Source organism: Truncatella angustata, assembly GCF_020726525.1.
Source record: "Truncatella angustata strain MPI-SDFR-AT-0073 chromosome Unknown BKA67scaffold_14, whole genome shotgun sequence".
Classification (NCBI taxonomy): Eukaryota; Fungi; Ascomycota; class Sordariomycetes; order Amphisphaeriales; family Sporocadaceae; genus Truncatella; species Truncatella angustata.
The window spans coordinates 335,282-357,221 of record NW_025763394.1 but is presented as its reverse complement, the minus strand read 5'-3'; the positions used below and the strand labels follow the sequence as shown (position 1 = coordinate 357,221).

At 53.0% G+C, this 21,940-nt stretch overlaps 6 protein-coding genes across 6 annotated transcripts; 4 read left to right on the top strand and 2 right to left on the bottom strand.

Annotated features, from left to right (window-relative positions):
- Positions 1–1,063: 1,063 nt before the first annotated feature.
- Positions 1,064–4,242, bottom strand: BKA67DRAFT_596278 (HbrB-like-domain-containing protein; the record flags this gene model as incomplete). The annotated part of the gene is made up of 3 exons (XM_046105280.1): positions 1,064–1,165; positions 1,366–3,629; positions 3,669–4,242. The coding sequence occupies 3 exons, from the start codon at positions 4,240–4,242 to the stop codon at positions 1,064–1,066; spliced, it is 2,940 nt and encodes a 979-aa protein (XP_045951085.1).
- A 1,172-nt stretch (positions 4,243–5,414) lies between these two features.
- On the bottom strand, positions 5,415–8,233 carry BKA67DRAFT_528606 (SPX domain-containing protein; the record flags this gene model as incomplete). Its single annotated transcript, XM_046098962.1, has 5 exons — positions 5,415–5,557; positions 5,632–6,409; positions 6,461–6,805; positions 6,858–8,034; positions 8,151–8,233. 5 exons carry the CDS (start codon positions 8,231–8,233, stop codon positions 5,415–5,417), a joined length of 2,526 nt encoding a protein of 841 aa, XP_045951084.1.
- A 1,468-nt stretch (positions 8,234–9,701) lies between these two features.
- On the top strand, positions 9,702–12,831 carry BKA67DRAFT_542537 (heterokaryon incompatibility protein-domain-containing protein; the record flags this gene model as incomplete). The annotated part of the gene is made up of 2 exons (XM_046101124.1): positions 9,702–9,942; positions 10,097–12,831. The coding sequence occupies 2 exons, from the start codon at positions 9,702–9,704 to the stop codon at positions 12,829–12,831; spliced, it is 2,976 nt and encodes a 991-aa protein (XP_045951083.1).
- Positions 12,832–14,958: 2,127 nt separating this feature from the next.
- BKA67DRAFT_528555 (general substrate transporter) lies at positions 14,959–16,643 on the top strand (the record flags this gene model as incomplete). The annotated part of the gene is made up of 3 exons (XM_046098955.1): positions 14,959–15,029; positions 15,102–15,840; positions 15,903–16,643. 3 exons carry the CDS (start codon positions 14,959–14,961, stop codon positions 16,641–16,643), a joined length of 1,551 nt encoding a protein of 516 aa, XP_045951082.1.
- Positions 16,644–18,501: 1,858 nt separating this feature from the next.
- BKA67DRAFT_542535 (uncharacterized protein) lies at positions 18,502–19,486 on the top strand (the record flags this gene model as incomplete). Its single annotated transcript, XM_046101123.1, has 5 exons — positions 18,502–18,677; positions 18,767–18,852; positions 18,891–18,958; positions 19,037–19,202; positions 19,398–19,486. 5 exons carry the CDS (start codon positions 18,502–18,504, stop codon positions 19,484–19,486), a joined length of 585 nt encoding a protein of 194 aa, XP_045951081.1.
- Positions 19,487–19,761: 275 nt separating this feature from the next.
- BKA67DRAFT_490901 (uncharacterized protein) lies at positions 19,762–20,883 on the top strand (the record flags this gene model as incomplete). The annotated part of the gene is made up of 5 exons (XM_046096973.1): positions 19,762–19,979; positions 20,042–20,162; positions 20,300–20,385; positions 20,471–20,657; positions 20,758–20,883. Coding segments are annotated over 5 exons (738 nt in total), but the record flags the coding sequence as incomplete, so codon positions are not given.
- Positions 20,884–21,940: the final 1,057 nt, after the last annotated feature.

The window sequence follows — 21,940 nt, the reverse complement described above, 5'->3', positions numbered from 1 at the left end:
CGGCTTTTTGCACCTTGCGACACTCTGAGGCATCCCTACAATCTCCGTGGGATGTTTTCTATTTTTAGTCAAGGAAGATTGAACAGACCAATTACTCACCGTAACTTTCTCGCCCATCGTGGCAGTGGAGGTTGGGGTCCATCATATCTGGTCAACATTTCACATAATTGCTTTAACTTTTGAATCAGTGAATGTGTAATTGCTCGTACGTAGACTGCCCTGACCTCCAACGTTGACCGATGCGCTTGACCTGAATGGCTTGATTGGACTCATACCTGCCCGGATTTCGTATCCTGCCGACGGCTGAGCACGGCTGATCAGCCGCTCACGAGAACATCAAGATAATTCCTGTGAATACTGTTCGCACCGCAAGACGACGCCCGCGACCTCGTGCGCCTAGATTGGGTAACGCCATTCCATCGTTCAAGGACTGGGTTTTTCTTTCCCACTTGAAACTGTCACATCTTTGGGAAGATGTAGGGCCGCAAGGTGTCGAGGAGGCCGCGTAGATGTGTAGTATAAAGCACCTAGCAAGGCGGCAGGGAGAGGCACCCCAGGTGCGCAACCAAACAATGGTTTGAAGAACCCCCACCCCGACCCTTTAAAAAAAAAAAAAAAAAAAAAAAACTTAGGGGAAAAAGAGGTATATCAGTCTCCTCTTCCTTTTTTTCTTTCCCCCCCCCCCCCCCCCCCCCCTGTTTTTGCTAATGGTTTCTCTAGCGCCTCTGGGAATGACGTCGATGTTCACGGTCGTCCAAAAGAACAACACGGGTGTGTTTATCTCCTACCGTGGGGAATCTAGAAGCGTACCTTTTCAAAAGCTCGACTAGACTAGATTGGAGAGACTATATTTTAAAAAAGAACTTGGATAGAAAAGAGACGAGAAATAAACATGCAACCACAGCGTTCAGATGGTTCACTGATAGATTTATATCATGTGTGTTCTATTCACGTGAGCTGCACGTACACCACAAGATAGAAACACTCGACGTCGCTCCCTTCACAGCAGCAGCAGCAAGTCACAGTGTTTTGCTCCAGGTCTTTTCATCGCTCTAGTTCCGGCCTATGTACCCTCGGTTACCGACTTCATGAGATGCCCTGCGATCTCTTTGTTTTCATAAACGCCATTGATCATACCGAGTTGCCTTCGAGTCTCTCCCTCCTTCTTCCATACGTACATACATAGATACATAGATACATACAAGCATCCTACAACCACAAAGAACACGACTCTCAACCAGAGACCCCGACCCCCTCCCTAATGCCCAACCCCAATCCCACTCCTCCTCCGCCTCCCAGGGCACTATTGGCCCTGCTATGGCCACCACCCGCTCCGCCGCCGCCTATACTGCGCTGACTACTCACATCCCTCTTCAGGTTGATCCTGCCACCGACCATGCCCCTCCTGTTGCGCCCTGTGCGACCGCGACCCAGCCAGTTGAGCTTCAGCAGCCTTCCCAGCTCCGCGACCTGCCTGGACCCGGCGTCCTCCCTCCCGGTATCCTCGTCGCGGCTGGCCACGGACGCGAGAACGGACATGCACTGCAGCATGCGGCCGACCATGTCCGTGACCTGTTTGGATCCCATCTCGGCCTCCTGGTCGCGATCGCGATCGCGATTGTTCCGCTCCCTGTCCGAGTCGGCGCGGCCCCTCGACACGAAGGGCCGAAGGAGGTGGTCGGTGCCGGAGCCGGCGGAGCCGAAGCTGACGTTGGAGATGGCGCGGCTGCGCGAGGGGTTGCTGCCGTTGCCACCGCTGCCGCTGCCGGCGCCGTCGTTGAGCAGGGTGCTGCTGGAGCTGTTGTAGGAGGCGATCGAGGGGTCGAGGGACATGGCGGTGCCGGGGCGCATCTGCATGTCGAGGACCGAGGCGGCGTCGCGCGGGGAGCTCGACATGACGCCCTCGCTGATGGGAGGCGGGCTCGCTAGGGCCAGGCTGGCCAGGCTGGAGGGGAGGTGCTCGAGGCTGAGGCGCGAGAAGATGGTTTTTAGCTTGTCGTAGCGAGGCAGGATCAGGGCGTCCCGAAAGGCGATGATGACCAGTCTCCTGATGTCTAGGACGGACCCCAGCTCTTTCGCCGGCGTGCCGTGACTGCCCGCCACGCCGCCCCAGAAATCACGGGCCTGCTCTGCCGTCAGGAGGGGGCCGGTGCCGGAGAACTCGAGGTCGAGAGGCAAGAAGACGGCCTGCATGTAGGGCAGGATACTCGTGAACGTGGCCATCCAGACATCGACGAGTGCGGGGATGAGTCGGTTCGTATCCTCGGTACCGCTCTTGCGAAGTGTATGATCGAGACTCGCGAATCCGGTAGACAGCAACTCTCGCAAGTCTTCAAGAATGATATTGGGCGCGTTCCGCTTGATGCACCACTGAATGTGCAGAGTGACGACCCGGTTGAAGTCCTCGATCGGCAACCTCAAATCCTCGCCCTCGAAAACGACGAGCAGCTTCGCCTTGAGGTAGGGCCATGCGTCGTCAAGCGTCATGTTGTGCAGTCCATACTTGGAACCATCCACAGGATCGTACATGGCAAGCGTATGATTGCTCTGTGTCTGTGTGAGACTGGAGCCCAGCGAGCTGGGGCCGGGCCATTCCGAGTTGCTGGTGGGAGGGTTCAGGGTGAAGACAGATTCGTTGTCATGCGCCATGACGAGTTTCTCCTCCTTCCGCTTGTCGCGCAGAGCCCGCCCACCATGTCGAAGATCGAGCCCGGAGACAGACTTGCTGAAACTAGTGCTCGTTGGCCCAGGGCTGGAGGGTGGCAGGTTGAAGTTGTATAGACTACTTGGCGCGTTGGGGTCGACTGGACGGCTATTGCTGGCCGCGGAGGATAGAGGCAGGTGGTAGTCCTCCTTGCCAGAGATCTTGTGTTTTTGCCTAGACAGAAAGTGGTGCTTCTTCTCCTTCTCTTTGGCAGCTGGTCCTTCTAAGGGCGTCTCGATAGGTCGTATAGTGGCGGAAGAGGAGTTGGCCAAGCTGTACATGGACTGGCTCTCCACAAGACTTGCCGTGCTGAAGTTCCCTCTCTGTAGTGATGCCAGAGCCGAGCCAATCTTGCCCGGACTCGGGAGCGGCTTCTCTTTCGACTCGCCCTTGATGTCGATCTTCTTTGGTCGCGAGAAGAGCTTGACTTTGGATTTTTCGGCCTTAGCCGGCTTCTCTGGTATAGATAATGGCGGCAAGAACGACGAGGATTGATGTGCCTGATCTGGCGTCGGTATGCTCGGTGAAGACTGTGGTGATGCTCTCGGAAAGACCATGTTCGCCGCAGCCGTGGCAGCCGATGAATACCCTCCCAGCAACGCATTTTGGTATGCCTGTTCGTTGCTTCTCGTTGGACCCAGCAGAGCACCGCCATCTCGGGGAACGCTGGCTTCTGTGAGACTGAGTACTGGTGGACTGAGAGGTCCGCGGCTGCTGCCGCCGGCCTCGGATCCTCCTCCCTGTACCGGTCTCGCCGCAGGTCGCCTCAGATCTTGCGCCTCGCTCCCCGGGAACGGCACAGTCTGAGATCGATGCCGGCTGTGCTGCTGGTGTTGCTGGACCGCGGCCTGGGCGGCAATATGGCTCGCGGGTAAGACACCCGAGGGGGACCGAATGCTGCCACTGCCCCTCCGCTCCGCCATGCCTTCCTGTGGCAGGTTGGACGTCGAAAGACTCAGCGTACTCTTACTGCCCAAGCTTGTATCGAACAGGCCCTGGCTTTGTGAATGCTTCCTCGCATGGAGACCTAGCCCCCCCCTCGGCGGCAACGGGCTCGCCGTGCGCGCGCTGCTGGCGCTGCTCTCGTAGGTGCTCTGGTTGGAGCGCATGCCTGGGCGGGAGAAGTTGTGCAGGCTGCTGGAGCTGTTGTTAGAGAGCTGCGTGAAGCTCGCATAGGCGCTCGTGGGACTCGTGATGCCGCCACCGCCCCCCGTGCTCACGGGGGACTGAGGGCTCCGGATTTTGGGGAGGGAGATCTGTGACGTCGTCGCATTGTCGCCTTCGCTGCTCGAGGACTCGATTCGACGGATCAAGGGTCTGGAGGAGGAGGAGGAGAACTGTGAGGAAGAGGTGGTCTGGTAAGGTTGGGGGGCGGGTCGCAGAGGCGGTGGGGGGCCGGCATCATCTAGGCGTGCATTGTTGCTGGATGATGATGACGATGCTGCGGCGGCGGCTACTGCTGCCGACGAGGACAGGGAGACGCTGCCCGGCAAGGGCGAGAATGAGCCCGGTGCGCGCTGGGTACGGCTGGGCTGCATTGTCGCCGTGGAGTTGTGGTGTGCTGACTATCAACAATATTCGTGGGACTTCGTCACATCTTGGATTCGGAGCAGATGAGATGGGCGTCGCATCCAAGTTGCCCGGATCAAATGGTGTCTGATTCGTAAACGGGGAGAAGGGTTCGGGAGAATTCAATGTTGCGCGGGTGGATTATTCTTGAGTGTGGATGTATTACACACAAGCACGTTTCGGTTGCGGCGTCTTGAAGGGTTTCTTTCTTTCTTTGTGTGACTACTGACACGTCCTCGTCTCGTCTCGCCTCGCCGTGAGAGCTGAGAGCTGAGAGTTTGAGATGGGCGATGGACGGGCTTTCTGCTAACTTGTAACTCGGACTAGGGCTGAAACAAACTGAGAGGCGCCCTTCTTTAGATGTGTACCTAAGTGATACTGTACGTAGTTCCGCTTACTGCGCCCTTCTGTATCTTTTTCCTCCTTTTCCTTCTCCTTCTCCCAAATCAGGTACGCCCTGGGCTATGGTAACGGCAAGATAACAAATGTTCCATGGGGGAAAGGAAATGGGACAAGAAACAGACAGACGTTTGGCAATGCGACGTGGGGACCGGCATGATCATGATGTCCTTGTTGTGTCCAAGGTTTGCTGCGTCAAAATGGTGCGCTAGACTAACATTAGACTAACATCAGACTAACCTAGACTAACCTTAGTCGATCAGATCGGTCAGTCAATCAAGCAAACAAACAATCATTTCAGTCAGTCATACATTCAATCGGCTCTGTTCCCCTCCATGCTCCCCCGCGTTGCGGATTACATGATCCAAGAGCCTCAAAACTCCACCCTGGCCTGTGACGGAGGGTGTGCAAAAGTGCCACACACATTTACCCCAAGTTAAACCAGTTTGGGTTTGTCATTTGACGGCATGGGATACAATAAACATCATCCGAACTCTTCTCTTTCGACTCAGTCTGCTAGTAGGATAGAGAGAAGGGTGTGATGAATCAAAGCCATATTTATATCGTAAGACTGACTCCGGATCTAATCATGCTCTGCTACGTCAAACTCCAATGCGCCCGATAACGTGTTTCCTGTCTCCTGTTTCCTGCTGCCCGTGCGACAAGAGCAATTTACATCGAATGGCCCCTCGAGCCTATATACAATAACTTTACTCTCAAACCCATCCGTTCCTCGGCCTTCTTACAGGCCAATTACCCTCATGGCACCATAGCCAACGGTCACCACGATAACCAGAGTGATGACAGTGCTTGGGAAACCACGGGTGATGAAGTGTTTGACCGTCAGGTATCGCTGGCCAGTAGCATCCTCCTTCATGATGGCAGCTGCGAACCACCGTGTTAGCACGAATACATTCAGGCGCCTATCTGCGGGTCAGGACCAAAGAAGGAGAACTTACTCATGTTTGGGAAGCCAGAGGTAGGCAGGGCCATTGCAGCCGAGCACATGAGAGCAGCGCTCATGACCAGCAAGTTCGGATGCGGCTCCTCCATATCCTTGCCAATAGACGCGACCAGCGGCAGGATAATTAGGGCAGCAACCGTGTGGCTGATAAACGTAGCAACGATGCCAGTCAGCACGCTGAAAATGAGCAGGACTCCATACAAGCTCATGCCGTTCACCTCCGACGAGATGCCCTCGGCCACCGTGTGCAGCAGGCCAGAAGACTTGACGGCCTTACCGAGGGACAAGCCACCGGCAGCCAGAATGATGATGGTCCACGGAAAGTTGTTGAAGTCTTCCTTGGTCAGGATGCCAATCCCGAAGAAGATGACGATCGGAATGATTGCAATGACACCCATGTCACCAAAGGCAAACTCGAGTTGATGGCTCGCGCACCACAGACCAATGGTTGCCAAGCAGACAATCGAGACGAACCACTGCCCAATCGTGAAATCTTCCTTCATCGTTCGGATCGGCACGATAGTCGTGCCCCTGCCGGGCTTGAACGTCACGAGAAGCAGGACCCAGATGCAGAGGATGGAGAGGATCCCAACCGGGATGGCAACGAAGAACCACTGTCCCCAGGTAGGTGCCGGTTCCATGAAGCCAAATGCGACAACGTTTTGTGGTGAGGCGATAGGGGACAGCATTCCACCGACATTGGAGGCCAACGCAATGCCCATAATAACAGCCTTTGACATGTTGGAATCAGAAGGCAGGTTTCTCAGCATGGGCTATCGATACACGTCAGCGCTGTGGGGAATGACCACGACCAGTCAACTTACCTCGATGATAGAGAAGCACAGTACTGGTGCCGCAACGTTACTGACAAGCATGCTAGCAAAAGCAGCTACGAACATGTTGGCTACAAGGACAGTTCTCGGCTTCGTGCCGGCCTTGCTAAGAACAAAAGTGGCGATGCGCTTGTCGATCTTGGCTTTGGAGAGAGCACCGGCAACCGTGAAGCCACCAAGCAGCAGCATGATGACGGGAGTCCACATAGCAGAAAAGATGTAGGCGGCAGCAGCTTTCGAGTCCAGTCTTTGGTTAGGAGCTTCGTCGGCCCGAACGACATTCAGGACGACGCATAGGAACGGGATGATCAGAGATGTGACGAAAAGGGGTATAGCCTTGACAGGAGGTCAGCGTATTGACAGCGTAAATCTTGGAAACCCAACAAACCTCAGTTGCCCATAGTAAGCTGACAAAAACCAACATGGCCAAACAGTTTTGCTGTTCTGGTAGTGTCATGATAGGCACAACAAGTAAGACTATGAAAATAGCGATGATGACGAGCAGCTTAATCATAGGTCCTCCAAAGACCCATGTCGGACAGGTCAAACGTCCTAGGGGTGTCTCGATCTCCTTGGTAGGAGGAACTGGGAGGTCATCTCCTTGCAGTCGTGTTTTCATTCCATCGTTCTGGGCACCGAGCAGACCTCGACCGAGGCTGGCAGCCTCAGCGCGCCGCTCGATACCAATCAGGTCACGCCAGACCGTGTTGCGCTCCCAGACAACGTGTTCTCTGAGGTGAGAACGAAGGTCCTTCTTGGCAAGTTCAAGATCTCCCTCAGTGACAATTGCGGCATAGGCGCTCTCCACCTCGCCGATGTTCTCGTCGAGCCGTTCTAGCGTGTCCCGCGTGAAGGGGTAAGCGGGCTCAACAACGTTGGACATGTATTTAGGACGGAGATTCCTGTCGATGATCTTGTCGAACTTCTTCAGGACCTTGCGGAAGCCGGTCTGGTTGAGTTGTACGTACGACTTGAGCTCACAGAGCTGGACGTACAAGGCGATGATGCGCTTCTTGATCATAATGCCCGACGAAAACTTGGAACCGATCTCGGCATAATCATCGTAGGCAGCCAGACTGGCCCGCCGCGCCGATCGTGGAAATTCAGTGGATGCCGACATGTCGGTAGAGGCGAGCATGACGTTGGGCACCGTCTTGCGCCGCGATGCCGACCGCGGCTTCTTGGTCAAGGCCGAGGTCTCGTCGTCGTCGTCGCCGCTGTCGCTGTCTTCAACACCGTCCTCAGTGGACCTGGCGCTGGCGCTGCGGGCGCCCCTACCACTGGCGACTTGTCTGACATGGTCGGCGCTGGGTCCGGAGGGGGGTTTAGGCGCCGCGTCGAAGCCGTTCTCCCCGTTCTCCTCGTAAGAACCAATGTCGCGCAGAAGTGTCTCGACCTCATCCAAGATTTCCTTCTCTTTGATCTGGTAGAAGGACGTGATCTTTTCTAATTCTACATCGAGAGCTCGAGCGAAGACGGATTCGGGATCTTCATTTTGGAGGAGCGGTCTCGACTCGGCGTCGCCGGTTCCGGTTTGATGCAGGGTCTTTTCGAGGTTGAAAATGCTGGCACATGTGTTAGCGATTGCGGGTCAAGGCTCTTCCCGTGTGTCCCTCTCAATTGAACACTGGCCCGGCGGTCACGCTGGCTCGGGGGATGCCAATGGAAGCGGTATGCTTACAGCTTCTTCAAGTTGCTGTAGCCGACATAGTGGTTGCTCCAATCGGGGACAGCATTGAACTGAATGCTGTGCGAAAACTTCATCTCGTCTCGTTGGACCAGCCAGCGTCTCTTCGCGTCTCGCTTGGCTTGTCGGCGTAGATCCCTGTCGTCGTGGTCTTTCTTGGCCGATAGATGGCCGTAGTCGACGAGTTCGTACTCTTCGCCTCCAAGATGAGCAGTAGCCGTGTCAAGGCCAACGTTACAACTACTCCCCCCTCTGTCCTTTGAGCTTGCTATGCTTATCGGAGGTCGCTTTGACTCAGCAGCTACAGGTGCAAGTTGATGCGCAAGTGCTGACTCGGGGTCGCGGAAAGAGGAGGGGTGCGATGGGATCCTTGAGGATGATATGGTGAATAGAATGAAGGTTCGGCCCAGTCTATCTACAGGTCCGTAGTATCGTAGCCAACATTTGGAGGTTGGTGTGAGTCGCGTCGACGTTAGCAGATTTCTCCTTCAGTGTGATCCATGGAATCTAAGCTGGAGATGGATCAGTGACCGCATTGGACCCAGAAAAAAAAGGGCCTGCTCTACATTAGTTAGACCGTCTACTGTTGCAGTTGGCTGCTCTGTTAGCCTCAATTGCGAGTCGAGGACTTGCCTGTAAAAGACCCAGAGACCCATCAAATCGAATCACGACACCCCGGACACAAAAGCAATGTCCAATGGCGAGAACAGCGTCGTTATCGCGTGGCTTGCCTCTCAGAGAAATGAGGCTCTCTCCCTCTCAGCCTTCTCTGACTGTCTCTCTCTGTCTCTCTCCAGCCACGAATGGTGAATGACGAATAACGAATGACGCCGACGAGTGGGGGCATGTGGGCAGTTGGCAAAGATTCATTTGCTGCCTGTCAAAGTCATCTGACCGTGAAATAACATCCCGCTAAGTTTCGCAGCGGCAGCCACCACATACAGATAGTATCCCGAGACCCCGGTACTTTATATCAATTGCACGACAGCATTCGTGACCAGGTTATTCGGCTGCAGAACTGAGAGATGGGTGCGCGCGGCCTCTGGCCAATTATCATGTAACGCAATCTCGTGGCAGCTCTACCTACTTGCAGTGCTCTGAGCATTGCGTCCTTACAGGCCGACAGCAGGTGGTACTGAGTGCAGATGGCTAACTTAACCTGCTTAGACTAGCTCTCAATTCATAGGCCCCCTAGTTAATCAGACCACGGATCTGTACGGCACAAGTTAATTACCACAACCACAAGAACGGAATTCATGTCTGATTAGTTACCGGGTACACAACTTCGTAAATCACAACTACCATGCACGGCCGATACCGTACTCGCATCTTGATATTCCGGGTCATTTTCAGACTTGAACTCGGCAAATTGGAATGGGCTCGAAGGGCAGGATTGCCAGTAAGGCGATGCACGCTGCTAGGCATCATATAGCACCGCCACAATGGAGAAATTCAGCCCAATCAACCTGATGCACACAACTTAAAAGATCATCTATTCTTGATATTCGCTTCTTGTTTGAATGGGCAATCCCACATCGATAAAATATGGCTCATGAAATCAGTCATGGCAAAATGACCCGAGTCGCAGCGCCTGAGACCTGGGAGGGTCCCACCCTGCGGACCGTGGACATTGCTGACAACATGCCCGTCATGATCGTAACCACAGCTCTACGGCGCTTGTGGCTGATCGAACCTCCTGAACTTGCGCAGACGGCGCGAGATAAGACCTCGGGCCTCGCCCGAGAATTCGAGTTTGCGTTGCAGGCAAATGGGAACTACATCACCTGTCAGTATCCATGGTCGCCTGTTTCCTGTTTGGGCTGTCTCGGGAGCTGAGATGGACTATGTTTGATCATCCATGCTCTCAAAGCACCATAGTGCTCCAAAATGCTCCCGGAACAGTGTGATTGAGAAATTGCTAACCCGCGTGGGATGAGTAGGTGCGGTGCCCGGCCGTGCTTGGGATGATGGCCTTTGGCGGCGACGGACCCGGTACAATCTCCTGGAGTCTCCTGTAGATCCCCGTCGAGAGGTTCCAGGATCACCGCTGCATGACTGGAGTGATCATGTCAGGCGAATGTACGGCCATGTATTTTGGGATATGTATCAAAGCCTTAAACTGGAAGCAAGTCACATCGGCGAGTTCCCTGAACGCAGTTCTGAGGCGGTATCGTTACTCAACATTGAAATCACCGACGAAGCGGAAAATGAAGTTCTCACCATCATTTTTGACCGCGACACATTCCTCTTCCCTGTCTGGTTCGAACCCAGTGTTTCCGTCACGATCGTGGCAGACGATCACACGCACAGCTGGGCTCCAGACGGTAGCAAGTGGACATTTGGAATATGGGTTCGCCGAGGAGTCGAAGTTGGAATCTCGACAAAATCCGAAAATAGCGGTACTAGAGGATTAGGCGCAATTCTGGCGCAAGGGCATTGTGAGCAGCCGGAGAAACCAGAAGCTATTGGCTTTGCGAAGGACAGAAAGCCGGGTGATCCTGTTGCGCCAGAAATTGCCACCGAGGCCACCCACCTCGCGCGAGCGGTATGGCTTTCTGCGGGAGACGCCGCAAACGATTGTAGATATGATGCAGTACATACAACATTAGACGCGCAGTTACACGAGCGGCGCCAGGGTGTAAAGCATCTCCACGGGCCGAATGAATCTCGTGGTTCTCTCTACGAAAAACTACCTCACGCGACAAACATCAGGTTACTTCGTGTGGCTCCAGGCGACATTGCCGCAGAGCTGAGGACGACATTGGTGTTGGTTGACTTACAAGACAACCCGGAGTATGAAGCTCTTTCATATACTTGGGGAGACCCGCAGGACAAGGTCCAACTGGCATGCGCCTCTAGCTCTGTCCCGGTTCCAAGCAATTTGCATGGTGCACTCAATCAATTGAGGTATCATGACCGGCCTAGATACGTCTGGGCAGACGCAGTGTGCATCAATCAGGAGGATATCAAAGAGCGTGGACAGCAGGTCTCTATCATGCGCGACATTTTCCATGGGGCTACTAGGGTTCTGGTCTGGCTTGGTACAGACCAGTCACAGCAGGCCGCAGCAGCATTCAAGGCTGTATGCGACATTGTGCGCTCTTGGAAGCCACCCGGAAATAAGCTCGCTTACACCAGCTACGCAGAAGCTTTTGAGCCCATGAGCTCTGGAGCCAGAGAATATCTCCACAGAAGAGTTAATCAGAATGCCTGGGCGGCACTTCACTCATTATTTTCATCAAACTACTTTCGTCGTTTTTGGATCATCCAGGAGTTAAGTTTGTCGCAGTCGGCAATAGTGGTCTGGGGCAAGCACCATATAGCGTGGCCTTTGGTTGGAATATGTGCGACATGGCTACTATCCAAAGGGTGGGATTTTCAGGCTGGAGCACCGATGACCACAGCATTCAATGCCTTCCTGATATACGTACTTCCCCTAGCGAGACATAGCGCCATCACTCACTTCTCGAGGCTCGACTTATCTGCGATCCTTGGTATCACCGTGGGGATTTTTGACTCCACGGATCCGAGAGACCGCATCTACGCGCTGCTGGGCATGTCGTTTTCTGGAAACGACCCGGGACGAGGGCTCCTCTTGAAGCCTGATTACACTGAGGACCTGCGATCTGTTTACACACGAGCTGCCACACGCATGCTACAGCAGGACCAGCACTTACGCTTGCTGAGCTCAATTCAGCATGGTGCAACCCTCGACCCTTCCTGGCCGTCTTGGGTGCCCAAATGGAACGAATCATACAATGCTGAACCGCTGGCTCTTAGAGAAGAGCAAGGATACTATGCCAATGCCGGCGAACTGTTCTTCCCTGACGACAACACGTTTAGTCCAGACGGTAAGAGTATTTACCTGAACGGTCTCGAATGCAGTCCCATCACGGAAGTGAGCGAGCTCATGACTAGGCACAAACACGGCCATCGGGCCATGACCCGGGAGAAAGACCGGGCCGCACTGAGCCGCATCATGGGGCAGCTCCTCGACGAGGAAAACCTCCTCCGGTCCTCCTGGAGCTCCAAGATCGAGCAGTACACCATCTTCGGGTTCACGGACCCGGCCCAACAGGCGGAGATCGTCAGGGAGGGAATCCGCGCCGCGGCAGCCACCGGCGTCCCCGGCAAGTACGGCATCCGGTCCTCGGTCGAGATGTTGACGGGCGACAAGGCGCAGGTCGACCACCTCGGCGAGTTCCTCATCTACTGGCGCGAGCGCAGCTCGTGGAGACCCAACGAGCTCCTGCACATCTCGGACGAGCGCATGGAGAAAGCAGCGAAGAGCGGCGGTGGCATTTCCAAGGAGATCCTGCTGTGCTCCTTGAACACGCTCTGGGGCCGGCGGGTCTTCCACTGCGGAGATGGCAAGCTCGGTCTGGGGCCGGCGGCTGCTCAGCCTGGTGATCGCGTGGCCGTCCTTTTCGGTGGCATCGTGCCCTTCGTCCTCCGGCCGGCGGAAGGAGGCAGCTGGCGGTTTGTGGGCGAGTGTTTCGTCCCGGGACTCATGCAAGGTGAGGCCGTCGAGGCGGCTGGTCTTTTGGCGCCCGGGAGCTTTGAGCGTCATAAAGATGGTACGTTACGGCTGAATCTAGAAGAAGAGCATGGAACGGGTCCCCGGTTCCAGCGGAAGGTGGGAGAGCAGGGTGTTGTGAGGTTCGAAATCAGATAGTCTACAAGCTGGGAATTTCCAAGGGAGATGATCTGAGCGCCCCATAAGGGGTTTGATCAAACCACGCGAGCGCCTGGCTGGGCCTGTCCACCCGCAATCTGCAACTTACCACGGTGATCGGTTTGTGGCCATGCAAGTGCTGGTGTGAATATACCTGCCAGGCACTAATACGGCAGCGTTTGCTCAAGGTTTCACTATAAAAACTGTTCGTCTCCCCATTGGCCCGCAAGTAGGGTCTCTTCTGGTGAGCATCTACCCAGCCAGCTGGGATATGGAGTTATCAGTTTAAAGGGCGCCGAGGCAGCTCTAGACTGCCAAGTATGTGGAGTGATGCGGCGACGAGGAACCCAATGCTGGGTCTTCGCGTCTAGTTTGTTGCGCCGGCGCTTAAGGTCCTTTCGGCCTGGAGCAGGTAGATGCGGACCATACATGTTTCAGATCGAGTATCACGGTCAAGAAACTAGATACACAGTGGCTCTCAGCTGGGGTGTCTTACATGTGAAGACTTTAGTCTCTGGTTGTTGTCGTCCGCCAGAGCACAGAGTACAGGGAGATGAAGGCCTTTAACTTGTCTCCAAATCGCACCAGTCCACTCCTGCTCTCTTCTTATACATATAAGAGTCCGTGATCATATGCATACTTCTTTGTTCCTAGACGATCTTGCATTCATCACAGATTGGGTGCAGATGGTCCTCGCCGTGGTAAGCTCACAGAAGTCAGCCCACCGCTCTGCTATAATATCCTATACAACGCTGCAAGTACTATGTAAGATGTCAAGTCCTTGGAAAGTGCCAACAAGGGTATCTCCCCGGGACATCTTCCGCCGAACGCTACTTCACTCTGCGTATAGATCTGGAGTCTGCAACGAATCGGTAAAGGTAACCCAGTTAAGCGATCCCAATGTGGCCAAGTAATCTCCAGATGCCGAGGCTCTAGCGAGTTACAACTTACGACCCAACCACTCGCCAGGGGGAAGACATGCGTCTGATCCTTGTCGAATCCGCATTGTTCGGCAGTTGCCAAGCCCTATCCATCATTGGGAGCTCTGATACGGTCCACCAAAGATCACCAGGTCCATATCCTTCCTTACAACGAAGACTTGACGTATTTTCACCGTTAGGCATATATGCCTATTGTTACTCTCACTTTGGTGCTCTAATGTGCCTAGAGATCTCCACTGCGAACAAGCAAGTGCCAAACCCCATGATTATCATGACAAGTACTGAACCAAGCCGGCATTCACTTCGAAAACTCCAATTCTTGCCTTGGTGTATTGTCATCATCGTATATGCGCACCAATAGAGTCCTTTACCTACCCCGCATGACTTCGGAATCATCCATGTTCATTTTGCCCAGACGGACGCGTTCACGCTTGGCATTTGGCGGCGTTTGATTCTGACTGCCTTAGATATAGAACGAAGTCTTCTTGGCCTCTTTTTCGGCGAGCAATTGGTGCGGGAAAAGTTCATGTTGATGAATCCTTTCGTTCTCCTCGTGCACAGAGACAGTGCGGGTTCCTACGAATGGCGGTTCTCGAAGACGACTCCAGCCCTCGTGTTGGAGATCAGAGTTCCGTACCGTCTGTCAATCAAGCGCTTAACACCCTTGGCGTTCTGGAATTAGGCTGGAACTTAAGTATTCAAAAAGTTTTCAGCCGTGTTTCTCCAATATCTGACATGAACCCCATTTCTTTCTCCACGGGGTGCTCTCCAGCCATTTGATGCCGGGTGCGGTTTCAAGACTTTTGTCATCCGGGGTCGCTTTAAATGCCCCGATTATTGTCTGGGGTAGGTAGCTTCGCCTCAAGTCAGCAGCTTTGACCCTGTAGCTTGGCGCCCGTTGGATTCGCGACCGCATGGCACCTAATTCGTGGGAGCGGAGCTCAAAGAGTAGACAAAGTAACATTCTCATGTGCTTCACCCTTGGCGACCTGGTCCCCAGCAGACGCACGTTGGGTAAGAGCTCCCTCCTATGGATCATGGCCGTTCTTAGATAAAGAGGGGAATATCCAGCTCACTGGGAACTTTGTTTACTCCCTTCTCACTGCATGCTTCGTTGCACTGGCGATTGCAGACCAATCGAGGTAATTGTGTATAAGTCTGAGACTCGTCTCAGCAATAAGCAGTCATGGGTATAACATTCCCAAAGATCTACAATGTTCATTTTGTAGCTCTAATTGCCACTCTTGGTGGAACTCTGTAAGTTTTTCTCAATGCACGATCCCATTATGAACCCTTTATGTCCACTTATACTAAACCCCATCTCCACAGCTTTGGCTTTGACATCTCATCTATCGCCGCGATTGTCACATCGCAACAATACCTCACGTTCTTCAACCACCCTGCCGGTGCCCTCCAGGGTGCCATCGGTTCTGCCCTTGCAGCTGGTTCGGTTGTAGGCTCTGCTGTCGCCGGTCCCCTCTCCGACAAGATCGGTCGCCGTGACTCGATCTTTGTTGCCGTTTTCTTCTGGCTCATCGGAACCTCAGTTCAGGTCGCCGCTCAGAACTCTGGCACTCTGATCGCCGGTCGCGTTATCAATGGCTTTACAGTCGGTGTCACATCCGCACAAGTTCCTGTGTATCTTGCCGAAATCGCCAAGGCGGAGAAGCGAGGTTCCCTCGTTATTGTCCAGCAGCTTGCCATTGAGTTTGGTATTCTGGTCATGTACTTTATTGGCTATGGCTGCACTTTCATCGAGGGCACTGCGTCTTTTCGAACGGCTTGGGGCACCCAGTTCATCCCCGCGGTTTTTCTTCTCATTGGTTTGCCATTCTTGCCACGCTCTCCTCGATGGCTTGCCAAGGTCGGCCGTGATGAGGAGGCCATTCTGACACTGGCTCGTATCCAGGCCAATGGCGACATCAACGATCCCCTGGTTATTGCCGAGTGGGAGGAAATCTCGACCGTGCTCCGTGCTGAGCGTGAGACGGGTAAGGGCTGGAGGAAGTTCATCAAGAATGGCATGTGGAAGCGTACCATGGCCGGTATGTCCGTCCAGGCTTGGCAGGTAAGATCATCACAACTGTGCCCCGCAATCCGAAGATGTTTTGTTTGACAACTGTGCCACAGCAACTCGCCGGTGCCAATGTCATTGTCTACTACCTTACTTACATCGCTCAAATGGCGGGCCTGACCGGCAACGTTGGTATGGTAACCTCCGGCGTGCAATACGCCGTCTTTATCATCTTTACCGGCGTGATGTGGCTGTTCATCGACAAGACCGGCCGTCGCACCCTGCTCGTCTACGGCGCCCTCGGTATGGGCTTCTGCCACTTCGTCATCGGCGGCGTCATGGCTGCCCACCACTACGACGTGCCTGAGGGCATCGATAACAACCCCAACGTCATCTTCGCCGTGACCTCGGGCGCCCCAGCCAACACGGTCATCGTCTTCTCCTACCTGCTCATCGTCGTCTACGCCTTGACCCTGGCCCCGGTCTGCTGGATATACGCCGCCGAGGTCTGGTCGCTGGGCACCCGCGCCACGGGCATGTCGCTCGCCGCCCTATCCAACTGGGTATTCAACTTCGCGTTGGGCATGTTCACCCCGCCCGGTTTTGTCAATATCAAGTACAACCTCTTCATAGTCTTCGGTGTCCTCTGCGTCGCCGCCTCCGCCTGGTTCTTCGCCTTCTATCCCGAGACCTGCGGCAAGACTCTCGAGGAGATTGAGATCTTGTTCGGCCCCGATGGTCCCAAGCCCTGGAAGACTAAGAAGGGCGAGTCCAGGCTCGGTGCCGAGATCCAGGCCGTGCTGGAAAAGCACGGCCATGAGCAGCCTGTCGCAGAGAATGTTGAGGCGAAGGCTTGAAGATGTTGACGATTTTGACTTGCTGAAAAGTGCTGTATCAAGGATGTTATCATCGGATCAAGTCATATACAGAGAGGTTTCAAGTGCGGTGGTGGTGGTGGTGGTGGTGGTAATTATCGAAATAGCAAACCTAGATACCCATTATTTTCGACGAAAATGCACCTTGCGGTTAAGAATTATCATATCTGGATAGCCACATTCACTCCTGATCACAGAGCAGCGCTAGGAACAACCATCCGAGAAAGATACTTGCAAGATTTCCTATTTCTCTGGTTGAAGGCCAACTTTATTGCATGACTTTTGCCTATTTATTCTTGTGCACTTGAACAGGGAAAAAAAAAAAAAAAAAAAAAAAAGGAAGAAGAAAAAAAAAAAAAAAAAAAGGAAGAAGAAGAAAAAAAAGGATGGGCTAGCCAGTCAGTACCTGCTAGCATGCCGATCGAGCGCTAAAATGTTGCATCTGTGGTATACCAAACGGCTTCCAACTTTTATGAACAAATCGATTGCATGCTCCCTCCCATGGCGACGTACGATGCATATAGTAAAAAGTCAATAAATATGCGCCACGACAAAGCTATATTATGCGTACTGAGATCCATGTAGATAAGGAGGGAGGTGGGGAGGCATTTTTTTGAGACGTGCCCCAGCTTCTCGAAACCATCCAGCTGGCCATGATGGTTCCTGCAAGGTTGCGACCCGTCGTACGCACCGGTAATAGACACTCCGCTTCGATGTTGACAGAAGGAAGGTGGTATTCGCCAAGAGTCTTGGAAGATAAAATCCACTACTCAGACACAAATACCAATACAGGCACAGGCGCAAGGTTGAAACAATATAGGTCGTGGTGTCGAAGGTTATGGTTACTCTGTTTTCCATATTTTCCAAGACCATACAAAGTATCCGCGGGGAGTCGGCGGTAAGGCTCTGTCGCATCAGCGCATCCATTACAGTGGTCTGCACTAAGCTCCAGATTCACAAGGCTGCCAAAAACTAGTCCAGGGCTGGCGCTGAACTTTCGCAACCCCTATTTTAGAAGACTTAGAATGGTTATGTAGGCAGGTAGAATCTTGATTACCGTCAGTGTCTCATAGTAGTTCCACAAATACTAAACAAGCCCTTACTGAAGATAATCTCATTGCCGGCCGTTCTAGTCAGGAAAATTTGGCAGCGTGTCGCAGATAATAAGTGAAGCTATGCGATTGGCTATACCGACTTGTGCTTAATGGCACCCAACGATTGTAGCGCCCGGAAGTATGCCTACTGGAGTCTTCCCCATTGCCCCTAGCATCAGGGACTGTAGGTGTACCTTTGAAAGGGCTTGATCGACCACGTATTCGACATGCTCGCATCAGTCTTGGGAACAAGCACACATGTGAGCCAAGCCATCATCTATTGACGACAAGTTGCGCTTCAGATAGCCTTGTATCTCCCGAACTCGTGCTCCAGCTTCGCCATGCCGGATATGATATTATTGTTTCCTGTCGATACTGCTTAACGCACAGCTGCACTTTGCGCACCATCTGGAGTATCGAAACTCCTGCCTCGGCAGGCAGATTTCGAAATGAAACATTTCGATAAACCCAACCACTCAGCAAGGTCATTCGGGCTCACTGCCCGGACGGAACAACGCTAACATGACTAAGTCCGGCACCTATGCTCTGGCACCGCCGGCCACTAACATGTTCCATATCTTGTTGCGGAATGGCTGCCATTGTTGGCGTGATTGGCGTGAAAATCTTGTCACAAACCTGGAAGCTTTCTCCATGTTGCTCGATTGAACGGCCAGACGCCAGACGCCAGATACCAACGAACCGATTACATAATTATATAATGCAGGCGACGGCCTTCATCATCAATGATGTCTCTATGGTGGAGTCGCCGTAATTGTCCCGACACTACTCCATCCACATGGAGATTTCGTCCCTCAAGCATCTGGAGATTTGCAGATCAGCAGATCGATCATTCAGGTGAACGATGCCTTCGCGTTCGGATGCCGACCGAGCTTGTCATGAACACAACTGAACGATGGATGTAGTCAGTTTGCTCTCGGCTTACGGCATGCTCATGGCGCGAACAGGTGGCTAATTGCCCTAGTTCCCGTCTGTCGCTATATTTTTCTCCAGTCCGTGCACACAGCAATTGCCACACAAACTTTCGTGGACAGGGCTTCTCTACACCTTCAGTGGACTGAAACTGCCCTTTTTGCGCTGTAGGTCGCTGTAGGTTAGCGCGACCTCGTCTCTACAGCATCCACAACTGGCAGAGCCTTGATGGGCTGGCTCCTTACACAGAAGAAAGCGAATTTACATGGCATGGTACACATGTCTGAAGTGGGATCCTGGGCTGTTTACTTCTACTTGCCTGGAGAGAACGGATACCTCATACTAACCTAGTATCTTGCAGAATTGATCTCGTGTGCGCGGTTGCACTCCTTCGAAGGCGTAGGGCCACACGACCATCGGGATGCTAAATTCGGGACGATCAAGTTTATAACTAGCTCGGACTTAACTCCCGATACGGATCATGAACCGAATGGTGCATCCAAACTAGTCTGGCCAGGTACTATGCGGAGACTTTGTTCCTGGTGGGTAGCCTAATGCGGATGATTTGAGGAACTTGATTGGTGTCGGTATTTCAATTGAACAACAAATCCCGATTGTAAGGGACAGAAGAGACAGAAGGAACAGCTCTATGCGAGACATTAGGATCCATATCTGAGGCCACACCACTTTCGCTAATAACCTGACTCTATAGCGCAAGTCCCAGTCCCCGGCTGGCCAGATCCGTGGGGCCGTTTGGCCACCTCTTGCGAAACCCCGTCTTCAGGGTGGTACGGATGGTGATCATGGAGCATATCTGGAGACTGATTGACGTAAAATCAGCATCTAGTTCGCCAGCAGCTGCAAATGTCAAATACTCTAGTTAAGCCACCATATTAAACGACGATCACTAAGATATTAGGAACAATTAAGGGTGTTCTAGGGGTCGCGTCGCCCGTAATATATAGTTCCTCTCATGGCCCACCATCTGAATTCAGTTGTGATAGTTACCCAGTCGGACCTACCTGTCCTGTTCAATCGTACCCACAAGCCTCCAGCAGGGTCGGCAACTCGTCGATATGAGTGCTACCAGACAGGATTACCAGGTAGCCTCGCTGGCTGCCGGCTTCACCATCGGCTTCGGGTTTCTTACCGTCTGGGAGGCCATGAAGCAGACAGCCAGGAACAAGGACCCCATCCGAAGTCCCTACATATACATGATCTGGGGCGAGATTATAGCGAACCTTGTACTTGGAATTTTGGCGTTCTTATATCTTGAGGAGACTATCGGTTCCAGGTAAGTCACTGATGCCCTCTTATCTAACATTGAATGCTGAAAACTGATGTTTCACGTGTTAGCGTTCCCACCTTCTTCTTCATCCTTCTCTGCTGGGTGTTCGAGATACAACTTCTTATGCAAATCATTATCAACCGGATTGCTGTCATTTCAGAATCAGAGAGGACGGTCAAGAAAATCAGAGTACGTTTACGCCCATATCTCCTCCCGCTTGCCTTTACCTATCCGACGTGTCGCCGTCGCCTTCGGTTTGAGCACGATCAAGACTTGACGACTCCAGATTTTTGAGACAATGACTGACAATTTATCTATTTTCACAGTGGGGAACGGTAGCGGTGATCTCTACCATCAACCTTGCAGTCTTCTGCATCTTTATTCCAGCACATTTGGCCGATCCTCCTAAAGGGTACGTAAATTGCAGTTATGGAACGACGAAAAAGAAATGGAAGAAAAGGAAAGAAAAATATTTAAGCTGACCATGCTTTTCCCAGATTCGTCGCCATCAACGCCTACTGGGATAAGATCTCAAAGGTCCTCATTTGCATCGTTGATGCCGCACTTAATGTGTATTTCCTCCGAACTGTCCGACAACGACTTGTGAAGTACCATGGACTTCAAAAATACGCGCCCCTCGTGAGCTTCAACTCGAAGCTCATGTTCGTGTCGATATTGATGGACGTAAGTTTCCGAGAGAGAGAGAGAGAAAAAAAGAAATGGGGTTTCCCCGGCCATTATCTTCCAAGTCTGCACCCGTCTAACATGCCTCGGCTCTCTACAGCTCATGCTCATCGGCCTCATGTTCCTACCGAACCAAGTCGTCTTCATCCAGTTCCACCCGGTCACTTACATGGTGAAGCTCAACATCGAGATGACCATGGCCAACCTGATCCGACAGCTCGCGCGCAAGAACGTCACCGACTACAACATGGGAGGCGGCTCGCACTCCACCGGGCCCCAGAATCGTGGATATGCCCGCGGTACCGCGAACCACGATCAAGATGTCCAGCTCAAGAACTACGCCCATGCTACCGCGGCAGTGACGGCACGACCGTCCTCAGAGGCCGGCTCGGACGACAGCGGGCTCGCTGGTGGTATACAGAAGAAGATCGACTACGAGGTCGTCGTACACGCCGCCCCCAAGGCGCCGACCCGTCTGATACCTACCCCTTCGGATACCGAGCGCGGGTTTGTCAGGTTGGACGACGAGTTGTCTTTGGCAAATAACCCAGGCCATCCTCGTGGAGATTAGGGGCATGGCTGTAGAAGCCTGTTATATTAAGCGCGGCGATATACGTTCTCATTATTGAAAAGAAAACGAATAATAATACTATAGATAATAACAGCCTTGGCTCAACGCAATCGCTCACCTTGATCACCGTTTCTGGGCTTGGACCGATCTGCTTGGTTCACTTACCTTGACGTGGCATCTTCATCCCCTCCTCTCGCCCTACTGGCCTCTCTTATCCTCGCCCACTTGAGCTCCCTATTCCACGACGATCCGGCATGAAAATCAATTAAACTCTCCACCGAAGAAATTCAATGATCGACCGATACTTATCCATAACACCGAGGCATGACTCCACAAGCAGCTTTGCGGCCCGCGAACGTAAGGAGCCTTATGCACTGGAATGTACGCTTCCAAATCAATATGCGGTCGCAGTGCACAGAAAAGTCCTACAAGAAGACTGTGGCCTACCTCAGAGATATCTGAAAGGTTGGATGCATGCTCCTGTTACATCTGGGTAGCGATGGCTGTGTGGGTCGGTCGAATTCAACGTTCTTGGAAGTCTTCGACTCTGAGTTGCGCCACGAAGACTATGTTATCAATCACGGTACTGACTTGCTGGGAACGTGGCTGGAGATGGGAAGTTCTGATGGTCTTCTAAACGAATGTCAAGGTAGTTTCAACCACAAATGGAAAAAGATGACCTATGAGATGTCCGATGCCCGGGGAATGAACG